At 44.6% G+C, this 21,412-nt stretch overlaps 1 protein-coding gene across 1 annotated transcript in view; it reads left to right on the plus strand.

Moving 5' to 3' along the window:
- Positions 1-21,412, plus strand: part of Nol10 (nucleolar protein 10) — an 86,558-nt gene that overhangs the window by 31,717 nt on the left and 33,429 nt on the right. Inside the window, exon 13 of the mRNA XM_060366196.1 lies at positions 1,249-1,301. Within this exon, the coding sequence (XP_060222179.1) occupies positions 1,249-1,301 (53 nt within the window). The remainder of the gene's footprint in view (positions 1-1,248; positions 1,302-21,412) is intronic.

The following is a 21,412-nucleotide window of genomic DNA, read 5'->3' on the forward strand; positions in this document are numbered from 1 at the left end:
GACATTACATATAAAGCAGGCTGAGGAAGGCAAGTGGGTAGATTCCAAGAAGATGGTGGGATTTGTTTTTCATTTTGTTGGGTGGTATTTAGACTACTTAATGGTTTGTTTGATGATGTAAGAAGCCTTTTCATTTTATCTGTTTTGAGTGGAGTTTTTATGCTCCACATTATAGGGGTTCTGATGCTGTTTATTTTAAAGGCTTCTGTGCTCACTGAGATCATATTCGAGCTGATAAAGGATCATGAATTACTTTGTAAAGGGTCAGGTAGATGTTGGCCAATTTCATGTGTAGTCGTGAGAGGCTTAGCTGTGGAACATCTTGCCACCTTGGAGGTGCTTCAGAAGACTCAGGGGTACTTGCTGGCAACTGAACCATCTAATACTCAATATGAAGTAGCTAAATGCCAACAAACTGTGGATTTCTAGGTTGCTGGGTCTTCTTTGTTGAATGACAGCTACCTCCAGCCTGGTTTTGCTTTCTTGAAATGTGAATGCTGCAGAGACCAAATTAACTAACTTCTTTAGTGGTTCATTCTTTTAAATTTCTCTGAATTATTGTGGCTCTCTTAGGGCTGTTTAATGATACGTGGGTCTTAAAATATTTAATGTGTGATATTTTGCCTGAATGTATGTATATGCACAGCATGCGTGCTTGGTGCCTACAGTGGTCAGAAGAGGGCATCAGATCCTTTGGAACTGAGTTACAGATCATGGTGGCCTGTCGTGTAGGTTCTGGGAACCGAACCCTGGCGCCTCTGCAAAAGCAACAAGTGCTTTTAGCTACTGAGTCATCTCTTCAGCCCTGACACGTGGGTCTTTGGGGAGTAGTTCTATATAGTGCTCCCAAAATCACTGTGGTCTGCAGTCAGCTGTGAAGTTTAATGCAGAATCTCTGTTTCTGGGACCTTTTGCTTCCTTGACTTGCTGCCTCCAGGAAGGGAGCCTTTCTCTCTCTCCATTATTATTCTCATATTGTTTGTCTTGTGCATGAAGCTGGAAACTTCTCAGACCTAGTGTAGAACTGAGTACCTTCTGCAGCCTGCTCATGGCCTTAGCTCATAAAGCCTGGATAATTCACACTCAGGGAGTCAGCAGTTCCTGCACTAAGGTCCCTTGCCTAGAAAGGCAAGACCAACTAAAGGTCAGTTTGCAGGTACTGGCAACTCAAGCATTTCAAAATGTAAAGCAAGTAGAAAAGGGTACTTCTTATCACATGTTTAACTTGTTCATTGTGCTTATTTTTAGGGATGCTTCTTACTGCCAATGAGTCCCCCAAGATGGGCATCTACTACATTCCGGTAAGAGCCAGCAGGAGCCAGCACAGAGTCTGTGTTTGAACTGGTTGTGCTGATAGCCTTTGGACTCTGTGTGGCTTTGCTGCACCGCAGACTGTGGACTTAGTGTGTTCTGTGGCCCAGCAGAGTGTTACTCAGCTTTCTTCTGGCCAGTTCTTTTGTGACGTTTAGCATAGGCTTGGAAAACTAGTAGTCTTCAGATATGCTTTGCTGTTTGTTTTGCTGGGAAGTATCTCAGAATTTAGAACTTTAAGCTATTAACTAAGCAGAGATCTGAATCAAAACTAAGAGTCTAGGCCAGTGGTTCTCAATCTTCCTAATGCTCTGACCCTTTAATATAGTTCCTCATGTTGTAGTGACCCCCAATCATAAAATTATTTCGTTGCTACTTCAGAACTGTAATTTTACTACTGTTGTGAATCATAATGTAAACATCTGTTATGAAGGCTGTCTGATATTGGACCCCTTAAAGGGGTCATGACCCACAGGTTGAGAACACATACCCAGTGTTGTTTTAGTTACCTCATTGTAATTTGTACATGAGAGAAGCTGGATCATTGGTATTATCAGTGATAACATATAGTTTAGAGTCTGTGAACTGTTCTTCTACACCAGGAGCCCCCACACTTTACCTTTTAGTTTGTAGAAGGAGAGAACAGGGATGTGTTCTCTCAGGAAGGCAGCCTTCATGTAGAGCTGCCATTAGCCATTCTTCTGAGATCTGGGGGGAGAAGTGGCTGACGGGAGTTGCTAATGGGAGGACTTGAACAGTGGACTCCTGCTGCCATGGAAGTCCTCCTTGGAGTAGCCCAGCTGTGTGTTGGTTGGTTTTCACCAGCCTCCACCTGCTGCTGAGTTTCTGCTAGCTTAGGGAGCTGATGCTGCAAACTTTGTAGTGTTTGTTCTGAGTGATAATAAAATGATGGCTGTTCAAACAGGAAACTGCTGTTTACCTGAATTGTTGTATGCTCCTCTCCCCCAGCCTCACAGATGCCGGCTCACCCATCTCCCCGTGTTTCCATAGTTTAATGGGTATTTGTTGTTTGCCTCAGCCGTGTCAGGCACCAAGCTGGACACCTGCAGCATCACAGCCCACAGCCATTGTTCTAGCCTCAGGACCAAAACAGGAAGAAAGGTGGTTTCAGGTCTGCTTCTAGAACTATAGGAGGACAGACCCTTCCCCTGGCGTGGGCTAGGTGCCTGTGGGAAACTCAGTAAAGTGCCCAGGGTGATTTCAGGGAGAAACTGGAGCTTGAGTCTGTGGGCTCACGGAAGGGCGGGACAGACCACAGAATGGGAGTAGCATCTCAGCAGCAGGAGAGTACCTGTGGAGAGCCCAGGGAGAGAATCTCGTGCGACAGAGCCAGATTGGGAAGCATTTCTAAGGGTGTGCAAGGGGGCCACAGGGAGCCTGGCACACCTCGAGCAGCAAAGTGAGAGAGAGCCAGGGGTGCCCTTTGGAAAGGGGCTTTTAGCTGCTATAAAGAACATGAGATAGGATCTAAGCTGGAAGCAGGCAGAACAGGCTGTGGCAGTCCCCACGTTGGAAGGCAGTTCTGGCCTGTCCTTTTCAGCCTTAGAACTTTGGTGAGTCTTGGGACAGTTTGAGAAAAGAACAAATGTGGCTTGGAATCCTTGTTGATGTGTGGGTAGACCGTAAGAAACTCTCCCCGTGTCCTGGGCACAGTTAGGTGAGGAGAGTAACACGGCCTGTTCTACACCTTACCGTCAAGGTGGTCTTTTCCTCCTCCAGGGAGAGTTTTCTGTGTTCATCGTCAGTCAATGCAACATCAGTGGGGAGGCTCCAGACTGCAGGCTGGAGTCGCAGTGGACAGAACAGGCCAAGAGCCTGGGCCCTGTGGGCTGTAAAGGTGCAGGTGTGGGCTGGAAGACAGACTTGGTAATAAGCTTAGATTTGTGATGTGAGGAAGAGGAAAGAAACAAGGGTAACATGAGGTTCTGCCAGGACAAATGTGTGTGTGCTGATGGCTTTCCTATCCAGGAAGGGGTGGGTGAATATTTTTCTTTTGATGTTCTTTTTACATGTGAAATGACCTTTTGCAGAAATGGCTCAAATGTTTTAATTATACAAATAATGTATCTGTTTGGGGGGGGTTGTTTTGTTTTGTGTTTTTTTGATAGATTTCTTTATGTAGTTTTGGCTGTCCTGGAACTTATTCTTTAAAGCAAACCACCCTTAAACTTATAGAGATCCACCAGCTACTGCCTCCCAAGTGCTGGGGCTAAAGGCGTGTGCCATCACTACCCGGCTGTATCTTTATTCTCAAGTGTTTTACAAAGTATGAGGAAAGAAAAATCACATATTCTGCCCCCATAGTATCATAGCTGTTATTAATATTTGGAAGCGTGGTCTTTTGTTATATTGTTAAATATGTGAATTTTCTTTTTTCACTTTTCAGTTTTGCTGATTTGTTTGTTTTTTTGTGGTTGGGTTTCATGAAGCCAGGAATCTGCTATGTAGCCAAGGCTGTCCTGGAGCCCTCCTGTTCTTAGCTTCGCCTCCTAGGTGGTAGGATAACAGGTACGCTCTCCTATGACTGGTGATACGGTGTTCTGTGAGTAGACTCTATTCAATTCTGTAGAGTTAATCTTTGGTATATCAATTCCAAAGTAGTAAATCACCTAAAGCTAGCATTCACAGGTACTGGGTTCAATAGCTAACGCTGGAGGAAAAAAGTCAGCTAAAGTAGCCAGGAACAGTGGGCACACCTGCGACTCCAGAATTTAGGAGCAGAGGCAGGAGGACAGTGTGAGCTACGTGGCAGTCATTTCCACTGTGTTTCTTTTTTCTTCTGGAGATGGGATCTCACGATGTTGTCTAGGCTGCCTCAAGCTCTTGGTTTTCTCTCTTGCCTCAGCCTTCTTTTCTTCCTGCATTTCTTCCTTTTTTTTTTTCTTTCCTTCCTTCCTCCCTTCCTCCCTCCCTCCCTCCCTTCCTCCTTTCCTCCCTTCCTCCCTTCCTCCCTTCCTTCCTTTCTATCTTTCTTTTGTGGGGGAGGGTTGATTCAAGACAGGGTTTCTCTATGTGTATCCCTGGCTGTCCTGGAACTTGTGACGCCTTGAACTCACGGGGATCAGCCTGCCTCTGCCTCTGAGTGCTGGGATTAAAGGTGTGTGTCACCAACACCCGATGGCTCTGCCTTGGCCTTCTACATGCTATGATTGCAGCTGTATGTCTCCTTGCTTGGTTTCTCCGATGCATTTTATTGCTAGGCATATGTGAGCTATTTTAGAATTGAGGAGACCCTTGATTCACATGTAATTCTTTGGTTCTGTTTTGGGTTGCTTCCTCCTTCCCTGTCCTTTCCTGTACTGGTCATCACACCAGACCAGAGTCTTCCACCTCATGCTGCCTAAGCACTTTGCCCCCAGGCTGCACTCCAGCCAACAGTTGGGGTTTTGTTGTTCCAAGCAGTGGGGACTTTGAGCAGCAAGAGCAAGAAGGCTAACGGTGGCCAGATGGTAAGAAACTGCTCTCTTGACTCACAAGACCCCTGAGAGCTGGAGCTAAGAGTTGACAGGCAGGTGTGAAATGTGTCCAGAACTCTCCCCGGTGCCCGCACATGTGGGGCCCATGTGCATGGAGGCCTTGCTAGACAGAGTGCCAAGCTGCAGCTTGCCCTCTACCCTCCTTCCTGTCTGACCTGCTGCTCTTGCACTAAGTCATATTCTGCAGCGCCATTTGTCTTTACTTGGCACCTGTGCTTTTCACTGCTCCTTCAAAGCAAAGAGCAAGCCCCAGGGCTGAAAGCTTGCCATTTACCGGAAGATTAATATCAAACCTAAGGAGCTGCATTTGGCTCAAAGGCTCGTTTGAGGCCTATAGAACCAGAGAACTGTGTGTTTAGTACATGGCTTGTGCCAAGTTTCAGAGGTCTGACCTGTGATTTGTACGAACATCTTATAAATCAGTGCGGCCGTCCCACACATCCCTGCAGGCTGTGCTGTGGAGAGGGCAGCACCGTGTTCTCTCGGCTTGTTCGTTTTTGCTCTTCTAGCCAATACCATCTTTCCTGAATACTCGGACTCTCTGGAGACTAACTCAGCTCCTGACTTTAGCATGCCCTCCCGCCGTGTGTGCTAGTCCTTTGAGACCAAGTGGGTTTCCCCTTGTCCTCACTCCACTTTCCCAGTCCTTTGTTCTCTCTCAAGAGAGTTCTGTGGTGTTCGTTTCCTCACTTGCTTCAGTGTCTGATTTATCAGTAGTTCCAGAAAGGAAGGGCAAGAACAGCTGTGACTCATTCTCAGGTTAGTTCTACGTGGTGAACACATTTGACAGCTGCAAGCTCCTGAGGGAGTCTGAGTGCTTGGTGCAGCCACCTCAGAACCAGGCCCTGAGGTTGATACTCTGTGGGAATATCCCTGACCTCCAAGGCTCTGTACAGCAAGCTCCTATAGTGTTGGCATTCAAGTCCCTGGACTCCACAGCCAGGAAGCCCTGGATCCCAAGTTGCCTGCTTGTCCCATAATGGATGTGCTTGTTTATCAGAGGAAAATGTACTATTACTTGTTTTTAAAGGCTATTCAATTTAGAAAACAAAATTCAGTTAGTTAAAAGTATATGTTTTCAATTTTATTTGAAACATAAATTTAAGCTGCTATAAAGATTATATGAAATCCCATTTTACCTACTTTTCAATTCTGACAGTTATTTTATTTCAAAACAGTTTATTAGAAAAAAAACATATTCTGTATTTTCTGTATTTTTGATTGCTTATCATAAATCTGTAAAATATACTGATTAAATATTTTAACATTTACTATTTTATTTAAAAATTGGAAGGTATTTTTGGAATACCTAGTCCCTACAAATAGGGCAGAGTTAAAAGCATGAAAGTTAGCTGGGTGTGGTGGTGCACACCTTTAATCCTAGCACTCAGGGAGGCAGAGGCAGGAGGATCTCTGTGAGTTCAAAGCAGCCTAGTCTACAAAGCTAGTCCAGGACAGCCAATGCTACACAGAGAAACCTTGTCTCAAAAACAAAGAAAGAAGCATGAGAGATAGAGTCGGGGTGCTATGGAGATGGTTCATTTGGCAAATGCTTTTGTGCAAGTATCGGATCCTTAGAATTCATATAAATGCCAGGTGCAGTGGTATGTACCTGTAATCCCAGTGCTGGGTTGCAGAGACAGGCCGATTTTAAGAGTTTGCTGGCTAGCCAGAAACTCAGGCTTCAGGTTCAGTAAGAGACTCCAGAAGCACTGTGGAAAGTGAATACCTGGCACTGCCCCCTGTCCTTTATATGCCTGTGCACTTGCACATGCACACACACATACAACCGCTAATGGTTAGAAAGTACACAACTCTCTTAAATAAAACTAAACCCAGAGACTGTTGCCTAACTTGCACTGGCGCTTCTTTTCCTCGTAAATAGCTTTTGAACCTGGCCAGCCGAAACTGACTTGGCACTTAGAGGAGACAGGGTGCTCAGCAGCAGAACCTTGTCTCAGTCTCTGTCATACCTGGATATTCGTCCGTGTCCCTCTTATAGATAGTAAGCATATATTTCAAAAGTGGTATGTTCACTTTCACATTTTTAAGGCCTGAGGTTCGATCTTTGTGATCACAACACAAAGCTGGGTCCGTATCGTAAATGCCTGGAAACACAATAGCAGCAGGGTGAAGGTGGCCAGCAGTCCAGGCTGGCTCTTCCTGGACAGCCTGGTGTGCAAGCAGTCGAGGTCCCTTTCTCTTTTGATGTGCATGTCACATGTCAGTCTTTCTCCATGGTGACCATGCAGCTTTATGTAGCATGTTAACACTACATTCTCCTGTTTAGCCCTTTCATTCTCTGCTGGCTCCGTCTCCCATTGATGTGTTCTTGGCTCTCATCCCTTCCTCTAAAGACTCAGAGTGCTTGGCTCAGCGCCTGCCTTTCTGTCTGCATTCACTTCCTGGAAGCTCATTGCCCCGATGCTTTATGACCCACTGCCAGATCCCCCTCCAGCCTTCTCTTCTCCTGACGTGTGGGTCCCCTGGTCTCCTCAGCTCTTCCCCTTGGATGTCTTAACTGTGTATCATGTGTCCGTGCAGAACCTCGGCGGTAGCCCTTCGTCTGTGTGTGGCTCGCACAGGCTTGCCTGGATCATCATCTTGTCCTCTTTGTCCTCTTAACACGTTTCTTTTACTTTTGTCCCACTTTCAGTCTGCCTCTTTTTTTTTTTTTTTTTTTTTTTTAATTCTCTAAGATAGGGTCTTCCTGTGCCATCTAGGCTGGCCATGAACTTGCAGTTGTCCTTACCTCAGCCTCCAGTATTCTGGTATTGCATGTGTGCATTCCCATAACTGGCTTTGCAGTCTGTTTTTCTTACAATGTCTAGATCGACTCAAACAGTAAAAATACAAATGAAACAAGTTTAAATCAGACAATCAGACCTGTAATCCTCTGCTTAAAACTGGTCCAATAGCCAATCCATTTCCTCACAATACTGTCCTAACTCCGTGCACACTTTTAAATATTCTGCATGATAGGCAGGTTCTCTGTCTTGTCTCACCCTGCTGAGAATAGAGCTCGGTAAAACCATTTCTACTTACAAGACCCATGACATGCCCAGACCAGATTGCCTGCCAAGCCAGCCATATATTAATCAAAACCCAAATATGAAATTATTAGAGAGGAATTTGTATTGTATTAGGTCATTAATATTTATTATTGACATATATTTTAGTTAAGCAGGGGTTATTCCTAAATAACTGTATAACCATATCACCACTCCATCCTAAACCTCCAAGCCTGTGTAGTTTCCTACCATTCAGATTCACCTATTATACTTGCTTTTAGTGATATCTTAGGTCCAGCTCCACGTGGTTCCCAGACCTCTCCTCCAGATTCTCTTCCTCTGCTCTCCTCCTGCTTCCTTCCCTCTCCCACTCCAGACCATAATGTCCCACCCTATCCTCTCCATTGCTCAACATTATGGCTGGTTGTTTTAATTGACAGTTTAGAGGACAAATGGTGGCATGTTTACACAAACTTGAGACAGGTAATGCTTAGAATAAGCATCACGATGCAATGTACAGATTGAAACCAGATAGTAGGGGAGAGAAATCAGAATTTGAATGAACAAGGGTAAATTGTATACACTCCAAAAGAACATTATACCAACCAATTTGGGTTTTTTTTTTTTTTTATGGGGGAGGGGGGCTACTGGTATGCTGGTTAGTTTTTTGTTAACTTGACACAGCTAGAGTTATCTCGGAAGAGGGAACCTTGATTGAGGCATTAATTGCCTCACCCTTTTTCAAGATGCCCATAGGCCAGGTTGTGGCCATTTTCTTGATTAATGGTTGATGTGGAAGGATCCAATCCACTGTGGGCAGTGCTGTCCCTAGTCAGGTGGTCCTGGATAGTGTAAAACAGCAAGGCATGGTGGCACACACCTTTAATTCTAGCTCTTGGGAGGCAGAACCAGCCAAATGGATCTCTGTGAGTTCAGAGACAATCTTGTTTCATAATGAGTTCTAAGCTAGCCAGTGAGATACTGTCTCAGAAAGAACGTAAGAGGGAAGGATGGGGGAGGAGGGTGAAGAAAAGAAAGTTAGCTGAGCAAGCCGTGAGAAACAAGCCAGTAACAGCATTGCTCAGTGGTTCCTGCCCCTGCTTCTGCTTCAGCCCTGCCCTGACTTGATGTTTGACTATGATTGGGACATGTAAGCCAAATAAACCCTTTTCTCCCCAAGTTGCTTTCAGCCGTAGTGTTTATCATAGCAACAGAAAGTAAACTAGGATATTTGGGGGTTGAACCCAGGGCCTGTGCATGCTAGCTAAGCCCACTACCACTGTGTTACATCCCCAGCAGTCTGCACAGAAAAGCAAAAGTTGGAACAAAGAGCCGAGTTCTGCTGCTTCCTTGGATTCACCTGTGGGAGCCAACACACATGGAGCCTGAACTAGCCAGAGTGAGGTGCATTGGAGGAAGTTCCACATCCCAGCTGTGTGGCATCTCAGAGAGACCTCCAAAATAGTTATCCTGCTAAAGGATAATTTTTCAAAACTCTGTGAGGTTGACTCTTACACAGACGTAGTAGAAAAAAAATAAACAGGATTTGGAAATTTTAGCAATTTATTAAGCAGGGAAAACAGGCATATTTCATAACCAGATCCTAAAAGAAGTCTAGAAAGGTAGAATTTCACATGGACTAAAGTTACATTGGGTGAAGATGTGCAGGGACAAAGAGGAAGCTTTTCCCCAGAGGTAGGGGGTGGGGCTAACTAGCCACCAGACATCTTTTGGCAGCCATTTTCCATTGCTTCTAGCTACCTGTGTCAGTTATAAAATGGATCCAGAATCAGATAATCTTGAAGGCTATACTGTAGACCAGGGACCTGGTGAGTACCAGCTACCTGTTTTTTTAAGCAAGGTTTTATTAGAAAGCAGCACACTGCAGAGTTCTCACCGATGACAACTGAGTAGCTGTGACATAGAGCATATGGCCTACAAGCCCTCACTCACCGTGATGTGCTAACTTATCTGCTTCCCCTGCTGCATAAAACATGTTTTGAAGGGAAGTTGTTACTTCTCCCCGGCACCCAGAGCAGGTTTGTCTCACTCTGGGTCCTTCTCTGTTGAGAATGAGTGAGAAGTCTGACAAGCAGATGTTGGGAGCTCTAGACAGTGGTTGTGTGTAAGGATGGTCTGTAGTTCTATAGCTGTCTTTAGACCAGACTGGCCATTTGCAGTAGTTTTCTTCTGTGGCCGTATTGAAATAGAGAAGTGGAGCCTGTTCCTGGGGTCTGCAGCCTCGGCTCCTGTGCTCAGGAGACATTCTGATCCACCATCACAGAGCAGCTTGATGGGATGTAGCACCTTTATTCGGGAGCGCTCACAGATTTCTACAGCTAGGACTTTGTTGCACATATTTGATGGTGACTCTGTAGAGCAGATTGGGTCATCCCTTTTCCTAGAAAACTATAAAAGGAGACTGTGAAAGCCCAGGATTATGTAGCTTTGGCTGTGTGTTTACTGAAATTTCTGCAGAAGTTGCTTTATGTGCAGGGCACAATGGCCTTGTGTGAAAGACTAGACGTAGTGTCTGCTCGTCTTTCTGTGTGGACCTGTGCTGCTCACTGGAGTTGCTGAAGGTTCTGTTCAGGCTCCTTCCTCAGATCTGGAGTTCAGTCTGCCTGATAGGCCCTGTGGAGCTGCTTTAGCTCACTGCCAGTAGTGCGAGTTCACTGTGAGCACTAGCTTGATAGTCCAAGAGAGCTCCTCAGGTGAGCTCTATTGGCACAGTAGAATATGTGCTGAATTCCTGTTACTCTATTAGTGTGCACATAAATTTTGGAAATGATTGATGACAGTTTCCTATAAAAGGCTTATTGAATCAGAGAACTGTTGACACGGTAACAGGGGTAATTTTGTTAGAAATCGCTATTTTATAAGACTAGTAGCAACATATTCTTTTGGTTTGGGGAAGTAGTGCCATAAGCAAAAAGAAAGACTATCCCCCAGGGACTCTGCCAGCAAGCAGAGGATATACAAGACAGAACACAAGCTAGACAAGTAGCTGCTGAAATGCCCTCCCCACTACAGGCATGTTGAATGTGCTTTGAAGGGAGGAGGAAGCTTTTGAAGCCCAGAACAGAGAGCAGGAAGGAATCTTTGAGGTCGACTACACCAGCGCCTTGATTTATAGCTGAGACATCGGGTTATTTGTTCAAGGTCGGATAACCATTTGCCAGCAGAGCTAGATCTAGGGGTTCTTTCCTTATTCTGTATCACTCAAGGGAAGGAGCTTGTATTTCCGAGTTAGGTAGAGCTGAATGAATCTTCTGCTGCTTCCTGGACTAACCTTGAACTTGGAGATCGTTTTCAGCCAAGGGTATTCAGCTTCGATTCCCAGTTCCCTTCCCCTCTGCATCTGGATAGTGCTAGTGATGCACCAGTATTGGCATCTGGAGAAAGTAGCCACATAATTATTTCTATTGCTCTCTGGGGTTGAGCTGAGCAGCAGTACCAGGAAAAATACTGTTATTTGCCCGCATTTTCACAGTGATGTCGCACTGAGAGGGCCCCTGGTCATTTCAAATAATGGGGTTTGGGGCATGTCTCATCACTGGATACAAGTCTTCTGCTTGTGTAGTGTTGCTCCAACAGAGGGAATGCTCCAAAGATTTTTTTTTAGGTTAGATTTTTTTTTTTTTTTTTTTTTTTTTAGTCCTGGGGATGGACCCTGGGCTTTTATGCTTGCTACAAAGCCTGTTGCTGCTAAACTGTAGCCCCAGCCCTCTCCATATTTTATCTTGAGCTAAATTCCTGCTAGGTGTCCAGGCTAGTGATGAATTTACTCTGTAGTCCAGGCTGGGCTTCATCTCAAGGTTGCCCCTGCCTCAGTCAGCCAAGTGGCTGGCACAGTAGGTCTGTGCTGCCAGGCCCAGCTTGTCTTTCTTTGTGAGACAGGGTCTTACCATGTAGCCCAGCTCTAGATCCTCCTGCCTCCACCTCCCAAGCATTGGCATTACAGGCATATGCTCCCACATTACCCATGACATTTAAAGTTAATTTTTATGTTCCATTTGATTATATCTACTTGTATCCACGTTAAAACCTGCTGCCTGTGTAAGAGTTTAAACCAATGAAATTAAAGTTAAGAAACACTAAGTATAAAGACTAGAATACAAAAGGAGGAAGATTTATAAGATACAGTTAGAAAGTTCAGAATGGGCAAGGAAAACCTTAGCAACCACATCTGTAAAATCAGCAGGAGGCTTTGATCAGCTGGTGAAGTCCGAGAACCTTAGAGACGCTCACTTACATGACATGAGATGCATGACAAGGTGGGACAGTGAGGGGTCCTCCTGAGATTCTTCGTATTCATCGAGATGTAGCTCTGGCAGTTGTGGATTGGTGAAACTCAGAAGTTCAGGAGTTATCAGGTGCGTCCCGTCTCAGGAAGCATGTTCTCAAGACGTAATAAAAAGTGAGCTCTTAAAGCCAGTGAATTGGACTAAAGAAGAACTCTTCCTTCACTGACTGTGTAGGACAAGCTCTCGGAACATGAGAAGGACTGGCACACCAGAGCAAAGAGAAGGCGAGTTTGAATGCGAAGACATGCTTTGCTCTCATTTGAGTTCACATTCGTCAGCAGTTTAGAGATGGGTAGTGTGCAGGGTCTTGCTGCGTAGTAAGTATGAATAAGACATCTGCTTGGTTTTTTTCCCCGAGAAAGGCATAAAGGTAAAGCTGAGTCTGTGAGATTTGGAGGACGGGGTATCTTGTGATTGCTAACTTAAGGGAAGACAAATGGGAGGTGTTTATGAGCAACACTGCTAGGTGAGTGCAGGAGTTGGAGTCTAAGTCCTAAATGTTTTCACTGACTTTTCCAACTAAGGAAAGGAGAGGAATGTTCTTTCTTTTTTTCCTTACTAACCCAAGCTCATAGCATTTCTCATGTAAGTGAATTTTATCCGTGTGTGAGATTGCTATCCAAGGCAGTGCTCTTTGCTTGATACTGCTGTTCGTTTATGTTTATGACTGTGAAGTGACAGGAAACACACAGTATAGATGGCAGTGTGTGTTGTTTTCGACTTTACAAGGAGGAAATGGGAGCTTCCTATTCTAATCTAAACACTCTGAGTAACTGTATCTGTGACATTTTTCTTAGCAGAGGAAACCCTCTCCACTTCCCATCACAATTATTGGGCCACAAAAATAGCAGGCACACCTAAGGCATCAATGTGTGAAAATCAGGAAGTAATTTTCTAAGCATCCTGCCACATATTCAAACATTAATTCCATTCTGATTGGGTTAAAAATATGTAACTTACCTGTGGGAATATTTGATGCACACATGGCATATGTTATATTGTGTTAATATTTCATATGATTCTTGTTTTTGCTAGCGGGTGCATGTCTTGACTGTTCATTCTTGAAATGAATGACTTCCTGTCTGACACTGGTTTGAATCTGACCAGCCAAAGCATTGCCTTCGAGCTCTGTTCCTCCCTCCACCTTGGACCTTTCCGGGCTGGTCTCTCTGTCATTCTTTGGAAATGAGCCTTGTATCCCAGTTTCCTGTGAGTGAGGTCACTTTGGTACAGTGTTTGCACAGTGCTTGGATTCAGAATGTCAGACTGAAAACAGGTGGCATTTTCTTTGATTAATTTGCCTAGTAGCTGTGTTTTCTTAAAAACAGAAGGCAGAGGGAAATCTAAGCATATACAGAAAAAAGTAAGAGAGACTGACTTCTGAGCCCCTTCCCTGAGAATCGTCCCCATGAGGGAGCTGCTTTATGTGGCTTTGCTTTTTTATTTTTAATTGTGTGAATTTTATTATTTAATTTTCGAGGCAGAGTCTTGCTGTGTAGGCTGGCTGACCTTGACCTCCCAAAGAGTTACTCTCCTTGTTTTGAGATAGGGTCCCAATTGTGTTGCCTAGGCTGACCAACTCGAGCTCTGAAGCCATTCTCCTGTCTCAGCCTCCTATGTAGCTGTGACTAGAGGTGCACATCCTCACACCCAGCTTAATGTATTGTCACCTTCTTGGGGAACAGGATGCTATTCTTGGTTGGGACAAAGTGATAAGACACTGAAGGAAAGGTTAGTGTGCTTGCCCCTATTTCTTGCTTGTCTGTCCATGATCACGTGCCTGCCTTGCATTTCCTCCTTCATCTGGTCATCACTACGGTTTCTGGACCAGTTTCTAGCTCACAGCAGAACAGTGAGGACATCACTCTTTGCTGCCTTCCTATCAGTGTTCCGTAGCAGAGTGGCACCTCTCTTACACCTGCTGAAGCTAGGCCAACTCACCATCATCAGCCTGAGTCTACAACTTGCATTAGTTGGCCACTCCAGGTGTTGTGCATTGGTGGATTTTTTTTATTTTAATTTTTATTCACTTTGTATTCACTTTATTCACTTTGTATCCCCCCATAAACCCCTCCCTCCTCCCCTCCTAATCCCACCTTCTCTCCCCCTTCTCCACGCTTGCCCCTCCCCAAGTCCGCTGATAGGGGAGGTCTTCCTCTCCTTTCTTCTGATCCTAGCCTATCACATCTCATCAGGAGTGGCTGCATTGTCATTTTCTGTGGCCTGGTAAGGCTGCTCCCCCCTCAGGGGGAGGTGATCAGAGAGCAGGCCAATCCATTCATGTCAGAGGCAGTCCCTGTTCCCATTACTATGGAACCCACTTGGTCACTGAACTGCCATGGGCTACATCTGTGCAGGGGTTCTAGGTTATCTCCATGCATGGTACTTGGTTGGAGTATGAGTCTCTGGAAAGACCTCTGTGTTCAAATGTTTTAGTTTTGTTGCTCTCCTTGTGGAGCTCCTGTCTTCTCCAGATCTCACTATTTCCCACTTCTTTCATAAGATTCCATGCACTCTGCCCAACAGTTGGCCATAAGTCTCAGCATCTGCTTTGATAGTCTACAGGGCAGAGCCTTTCAGAGGCCCTCTGTGGCAGGTTCCTAACTTGTTTCCTGTTTTCTTCTTCTGATGTCCATCCTTTGCCTTTGCCTTTCAGGATGGGGATTGAGCATTTTAGCCAGAGTCCTCCCTCTTGATTAGTTTCTTTAGGTGTACAGATTTTAGTAGGTTTATCCTATATTATATGTCTATATGAATGAGTATATACTGTGTGTATCTTGCATGGGTGGATTTTCACAGATGTACTGTGCCATTGTCTACCATGATGGAGTCCTATTAAAACCTTGTGTGTTTCCCCTCTTCCTTCATTTCTCAGCCTTGCAGCTTCCCAGGAGTCCCTGACTTCTTGATTGTCTTATAGTTTGCCTTTTTTCTAGACTATAGAGCACCATTTGCTACATAGTTGTTTCCATAGTAATTTGCCTTTAGGTTTCCTGCATTCCTTCTTGCGGCTTACAAGTGTATTTCTTTTTGTTATGTCAAAACCTGATATGTGGCTGTGCAACAGTTTGTTAACACCTGCTGACTATCTCCTTATTTACCCAAGGCTGTGACAAAAAGGCTGGTCACATTGTATCCATAGTCAAGGATCAGAGGGAACTGCTGGGGACTGCTCACTACTCAGCTCTACCATGGAAGGGCTGCCTACATTCAGGGTGTGGATCTTTCTCAGCACACGTGCATGAGCGCACACACACACACACACACACACACACACACACACACACACGAGTCTGTGTTGAGGGTACCTTTGGGGTCTGCCCTGGTTCTTACTGTACCCAGGATTACCTGGGATGTGATCAGGATACCTAAAGAATTGACCTTTTAAATTTTGTTTTCATTTTAAATTTTCCTTAAGTAGCTACATGTGACAAGCAGTGACCATGCTGGAACATTGTGCAATACAGCCTTAAACATCCCAGAATCAGGCCCAACTTTAAGCCACATAGCTTAGACTCCTTAACTGCCATCTTGATAAATGATAGTTACAGTCAGATAAAGTTTCTGTAAACCTCTCGTAAAGGGTGCCGTATATCCTGAGAGGTCCCGACAGGTCTGTGGTAGCCTGCTTCAGCTCAGCTTCAGAAGTGGGATTCTCCTTCTGTGTCTGTTAGTGTGCTTCCTTCCAGCAGGCCCCTGATCCTCTTCCGTATTGCTGTCTCCTTTTCCTTAGTTGCTAAGCACTCCAGGGCTAAATCCTTGCTTCACCCAGAACAGCTGCTTCCCACCAAAGTGCATGGTTCCTTCCCTGCCCAAGATCTCCCCCCACCATCCTTCCCTCCGCCCTCCTTTTTTTCCTTCTTCCTCTCCTTTCTTTTTATTCTTAGTCTAAGATTTCATTATGAGGTTTGGTGGTTGGTTTGTTTGTTTTTCTGTAAAGCTTTCTTTATAGCCGTGGTGATGGTTAGGCTTTACATGGTACCTGAGTTCTATCTTAAGACATCACTAAAAAGGATTATTAGAGCACATTCTTTCCTTTTCACAGCCCTGCATACACACGTCCTACCTTCAGATCCTTTGTATGGTCAGTTAACCTTGGAGGAAATGTGAATATAGCAGCTCTCTAGTACTTTAGAAGTTGGCCACAGTTTATCTGATTGAGTCCAGATTGGTGGGGTTTTTGTTGTTTGTTGATTTGGTTTTATTATTATTATTATTTTAATTCCCATTTTTCCTTTGGCTTTGTTTGGAGGACATTTATGTGGGTTTGGAATGCCTTCTTCCAGATTTCTCCATCCATGTCCCCCTGGAGTTAATGAGTAGCCACTAAAGTGGCAAGACTTTTTGACCTTCCTAGGATAGCACTGTTAAAATGTACAACTTTGAGAAAGTGCCTTAGAATTTCTAATAGTTTTATTCTTCCTTTGTTTTTTGTGAAATTTCCTTCCCTGGGTGTTTTTGTATATTATAGTACCCTTGGTTTTACATAAACTTCAGAATAGTTTCGGAAAGCACAAAGAAAACTTATTAGCATATCCTTTGTTGGCAAGGAAGTCAGGTAGAACGGAAGCAACTGGTGTGCTGACAACCAAGGACAACATACTAAACCATCTGTGATTCTTGGCAGAATACAACGACAAAGCGAGATCACGGGGAGTGCTCACTTCCAGGTGCATGATCAAAGAGATAACGCCATTCCTGGCCGTAAAGTTGGCCTGGTGCCTCTCCTGTTCATGGGGCTTGGAAAGTTGAATTGGAGCAGTTAGGAAAGTGTAGGGAGGAAAAAGCTTCCAGCAGAGGACAGCACTCAGTGCTCAGCATCTTGTTACTGCAGGCTCTGGGTGTGAACTCTAGGAAATGCTCTGGAATTCAAGTGCAGTATGGTGATAAACATCAAATTGTGGTCTGTAGCCAAGGTGCATGGCCAGGCTCCTTGGGAAAGAGTGGACAGGAGACCTTTAAAAGATCTGTTCTTACTTAGCTGACAGTGAATGAGGCCATGTTAACATTACCTTCCTCCCCCTTGTCTGGTCTCTCCATCAATGTTAAAGAAAAATGGAGGCTGAGGAGTGTGCATGTTGTTTAACATGCTGTTTGTGGGGCTGGAGAGATGGGTTGACAGTTACAAGCCATGCTGTTCTTCCAGAGGATCTCCATTTGTTTCCCAGCACCCACATAGGGCAGCTCATGACCACCTGTACCTCCAGCTCCAGAGGCTCTGAGGCTTCCTTCTAGCCTCTAAAATACTATACTCATGTGTGCAACACCCCACCACACTTAATTAATTTAACAAACTATATGCCATTCATATTTTTCTAATGTAAAGCAGATAGAGATGTAAAACTTTTCATTTTTACCTCATGAGTTAGGTTTGAATCTCTCTGATTTTGTTTTTTTGTTGTTGTTTTTTGTTGTTGTCGTTTTAAGACAAGGTCTTTATTTAACCCTTGGTATTTTGGAACTCTCTCTGTGTAGACCAGGCTGGCCCCAAACTCACAGAGATCTGCTTGCCTCTGCCTCTGTCTCCTGAGTGCTGGGATTAAACACCTGTACCACCATGCCTGGTCCTAAATATATCTAACTTTAAATACCTGAGACAGAGATGATTTGATGAAGGCATTTCTGTGTAGCCCTGGCTGCCCTAAAACTCTCTCTCTTTGCAGGCCAGGCTGGCCTTGAACTCATAGATAACTGTCTGCCTCTTCCTTCCAAGCACTGGTACTAAAAGCATCCGCCCCCACGCACAGCATTTCATGTTTTTGAATAAGGCATTTATTCTAGCAATCTAAGTGTTCACTTGAGTGTCCTGCTTCCCCACATTCTAGTTTAGCAGGAACCTTGGTCCTTGCTGAACTCACATGTTCTGAATGCTGTTTGGTACCTAACACTGCCTGCAGCAATTTTTTATTTTTTTTTAACAGCTTCCTTGACAAAGTCTAAGCCTTCAATAATGTGAAAATTAGAAAGGAAAAGGGCTAGGCTGATTTTGTGTCCTTTCATCTGATAAGCTAGGAAACTATTCTCTAGGCTGAGACATCTCAGGTGCAGGGTGAAGCTTTGAACGTCCTTGGGTCTCTCTGGCCTCCTCTGTGGGTCAGCTTTGCCAGGAATGACTCCTGGAAGTTGGCCCCAGAACCAGCTTGTTTCCTCCCACTCAATTTAATACCATAATTTGAAAACAAATGAAAAGACATAAAGGTAGATGCAAATATAAGTCCTATGAAGCTGAACACCTAAAGCAGAAGTGTTTCAGTGGTACTCCTGGCATTCGCCCTGAGATTCCTGTTAACTGGTTCTGATTATGAGGAGCAGTCTGCATAATTTCATTACAAGAGGCGAGCTTCAGGATAGGGAACCTGGACAGTTAAGCTGGCCCGAGCCCCTGGAGAGTGTCGACATGAGAGGCAGGAATGGTAGAGGAGAGTCTTCTAGATAATTGCACCGTATAGTCCTTAATTAGATATAAAACAAAATACAACTTTGTTGAGAACTCTATAGAGTTTGCCCTTTAAAGGGTATAATGTAGTGGCTTCTCATATAGTCAGAATAATGCAGTTGTCACCACTGTCTAACTCTAGGGTATTTCACACCAAAAGGAAGCTCCCTGCTGTCTCTCTCCTCTCCCACCCACAGGCCCACCAACCGCTTGACGCCTTTCTATCACTGTAGAGCTGTTTCTGAACATTTTTGTAAATGGAATGGTATAAGAGATGGTTTGGTTTTTAACCCATTTTCAGGGTCTGTCCATGCTATGGCATGTATTGGTAAGTTCCTCTGCTCATTTTTCCCCTCTCTCCTGAGAAATAGCTATTGTTCATTCTGTGTGTACAGCACTCACCCTCCATTTGTCAATCGTTGACTATCTATGACTTTACGCAGGAAGCTGTTTCTAAAGGCAGTTTCTATTCTTCCATCTCCAGCACATCGTGCCCCCCCCCAATATCTTGTCATTTTGTTGTTGTAGAAAACTAGAAACTTTAAAGATAATGTGGGAATTGTGGAACTCAGCTTCCCCCATCCAGAGTTTGCTGTTGTTTGTGTGGTAGGACTCCTGGACCAACTATAACGTCTGACTTCTTTGCCACAGTGAGCCACAGAAGTTTCTGTTTGTCTTGCTTAATCATCAGTTAATGATTGAACAGAGATTTCTTTAACCTGGAACCAGCAAGTCTTCCAGCCTCTAGCAGAGTGGTGTTATACATGCAAGTCCGCTCATGTCAGTCCTGTGCCAGAGCCCTCTGATGGCTTCTGTCTCGCTCAGGAAAAGAGAGGTGAGCGGCCTATAAGAAGGACCCTTCTGGCTGTACCGGCAGGTCTTCTTGCTGACCTCACACAAGTCAAGCAGTTCTGACCACACAGCCTCTGCAGTTGCCAGCTGTGCTCTGCACTCTCTCCCTGTCTGGGTCTCTGTCCAGTCACTTCAGTAAGGGTGGGCCTGCCTACCTTTTCTCCATCACATTTTTCCACCACTTTCCCCACAGTGCCTGTTACAGAATAACTTTTTCCTCCATGGTTCTCAACGGAATTACAGCTCCTGGAAGGCAGTTTTTGCTTAGCTCTGCTCACTTTCTCTACCGTGGAAGATGGTTTTGCTTGATGGTCTTGGTTGCATAAGAACATCTTTGGCAGTCTATTCTTGTTTAAGAATGAGGCAGTGCGGTGCTGCCTGTAGATACTGTGAGAGTGAGGCAGTGGGCTGCACCTGGGGATCCTGTGATAGTGGGCTGCTGCCTGAGAATCCCTGTGCCTCTTGTCTTGCCTCCTGGAAGTTTTCCTATTGACCCTTTGAGCCACTGTTTCCAGATACCAGTGCCTCAGGATCTTCCAGGACCTTAGGTTTTCTTCGGAGAATATTCCCTGGGTTCTTCCTGAGATAAAAGCACAACAGTACACACTTGGCTTCTGGCACTCAAGGGATTAGAAAAGGGGAGCCCAGGATCTGACATCTAGACCAGTTGTCATTTTAGCCCCACAGCTGGAGTCACTTGCTCCTTTCTTTTCTGTAGCTCCATAGCCATGTGGCGCAGCTTGGATTTCTCCTCCAGAGAGTTTCTGCCTCACTCTCACAGGACCCCAGGTGCAGCCCACCACACCGTCTCTCTCTCACCCAGGGTCTACAGGTAGCACTCCACTGCCCCGATCTTAGAACAGACTACCAAAGATGTCCTGTGAGGGACTGTCTGTGTCTCCCCCCTTCTCACTGCTGCCCACCTCTGTGTGTGCATTTGCTAAGTGTGCTCTCCCACACCAGTGTGCCCCCCTCTGTCCTTCACACTTAGGTCCTTTTTATATTTGCTCACTGTCATTTTAACAAGGCTTGGGGGTGGAAGCTGCCACTAGTAGCTGAAAGTTCTCTACAGTTCTTAATACTGGTTTTAATTTTGTATTTAACTCTTTGCTTGGGATGTCCAGTCTCCACTGGACCTTAAGTGTAGACGTGCTGTCCTATGCTCATTTTTACTTTCTGAGCCTTGCATAGACAACTGTTCCTTGATCAGTTGACAGGGAAAAAGCACCGTAAACAGTTTGTTTCATTTAGCCTCATTTTTCTTATTATTTCAGTGTCTAAACTAAGTCAGAGTGAAATCATAGAAGATAATTTTTCTCCTCTTCAGAAGTAAACCTTGCTGGTGATAGTGTATGTCTGTGATCCCAGCACTTGAAAGGCAGAGGTAGGATGATTAGGAGTTCAAGGTAATCCTGTACATAGTGAGTTGAGACCAGCTTGGGTTCAAATTGTTCTCCCAAAATAAAATATGTCTTAAGCACTGAGATTAAATTGTAGTGATGCTAATCTGAGTTTTAGGAACAGGGGACAAAAGGCTAGAGTAGAGCAATGCATCTTTGAATGACTCATAATTACTCAGGCTAATGCATGTAAACTTGGATGTGCAATTAGGCAGCTCATTATGCTGCAAATGCAATTACATACTCAAAGACAGCCCCTCCCTTTGGCTCACCCAGTCTGTGATCATTCATTAGTAAGTCTCAGCTGTCAGAATTGGAAAATGCATGCCGGTGCTAGTGGGTCTTTAGCCAACATGGAGTTAGTTGTAGAAGGAAGTTTTCTTTTGCATTTGTCTTAGAGTTGAACATCTTACTTTACAAAAATATGTTCTCTCCCTAAAGATGCATGCTGTGCAAGCATAGAAATTATTATGAATCAAAATAGTGGCCCACAATATTATATTATATCATAGCTTAGCTAAGTTTGGTATACATTTGCTACAGGAAGCTATATTTAGTATTTACATTTCTATTGTACAGTGCCATCATCTCTATGATT

This window comes from Meriones unguiculatus, chromosome 1, assembly GCF_030254825.1.
Source record: "Meriones unguiculatus strain TT.TT164.6M chromosome 1, Bangor_MerUng_6.1, whole genome shotgun sequence".
Lineage (NCBI taxonomy): Eukaryota > Metazoa > Chordata > Mammalia > Rodentia > Muridae > Meriones > Meriones unguiculatus.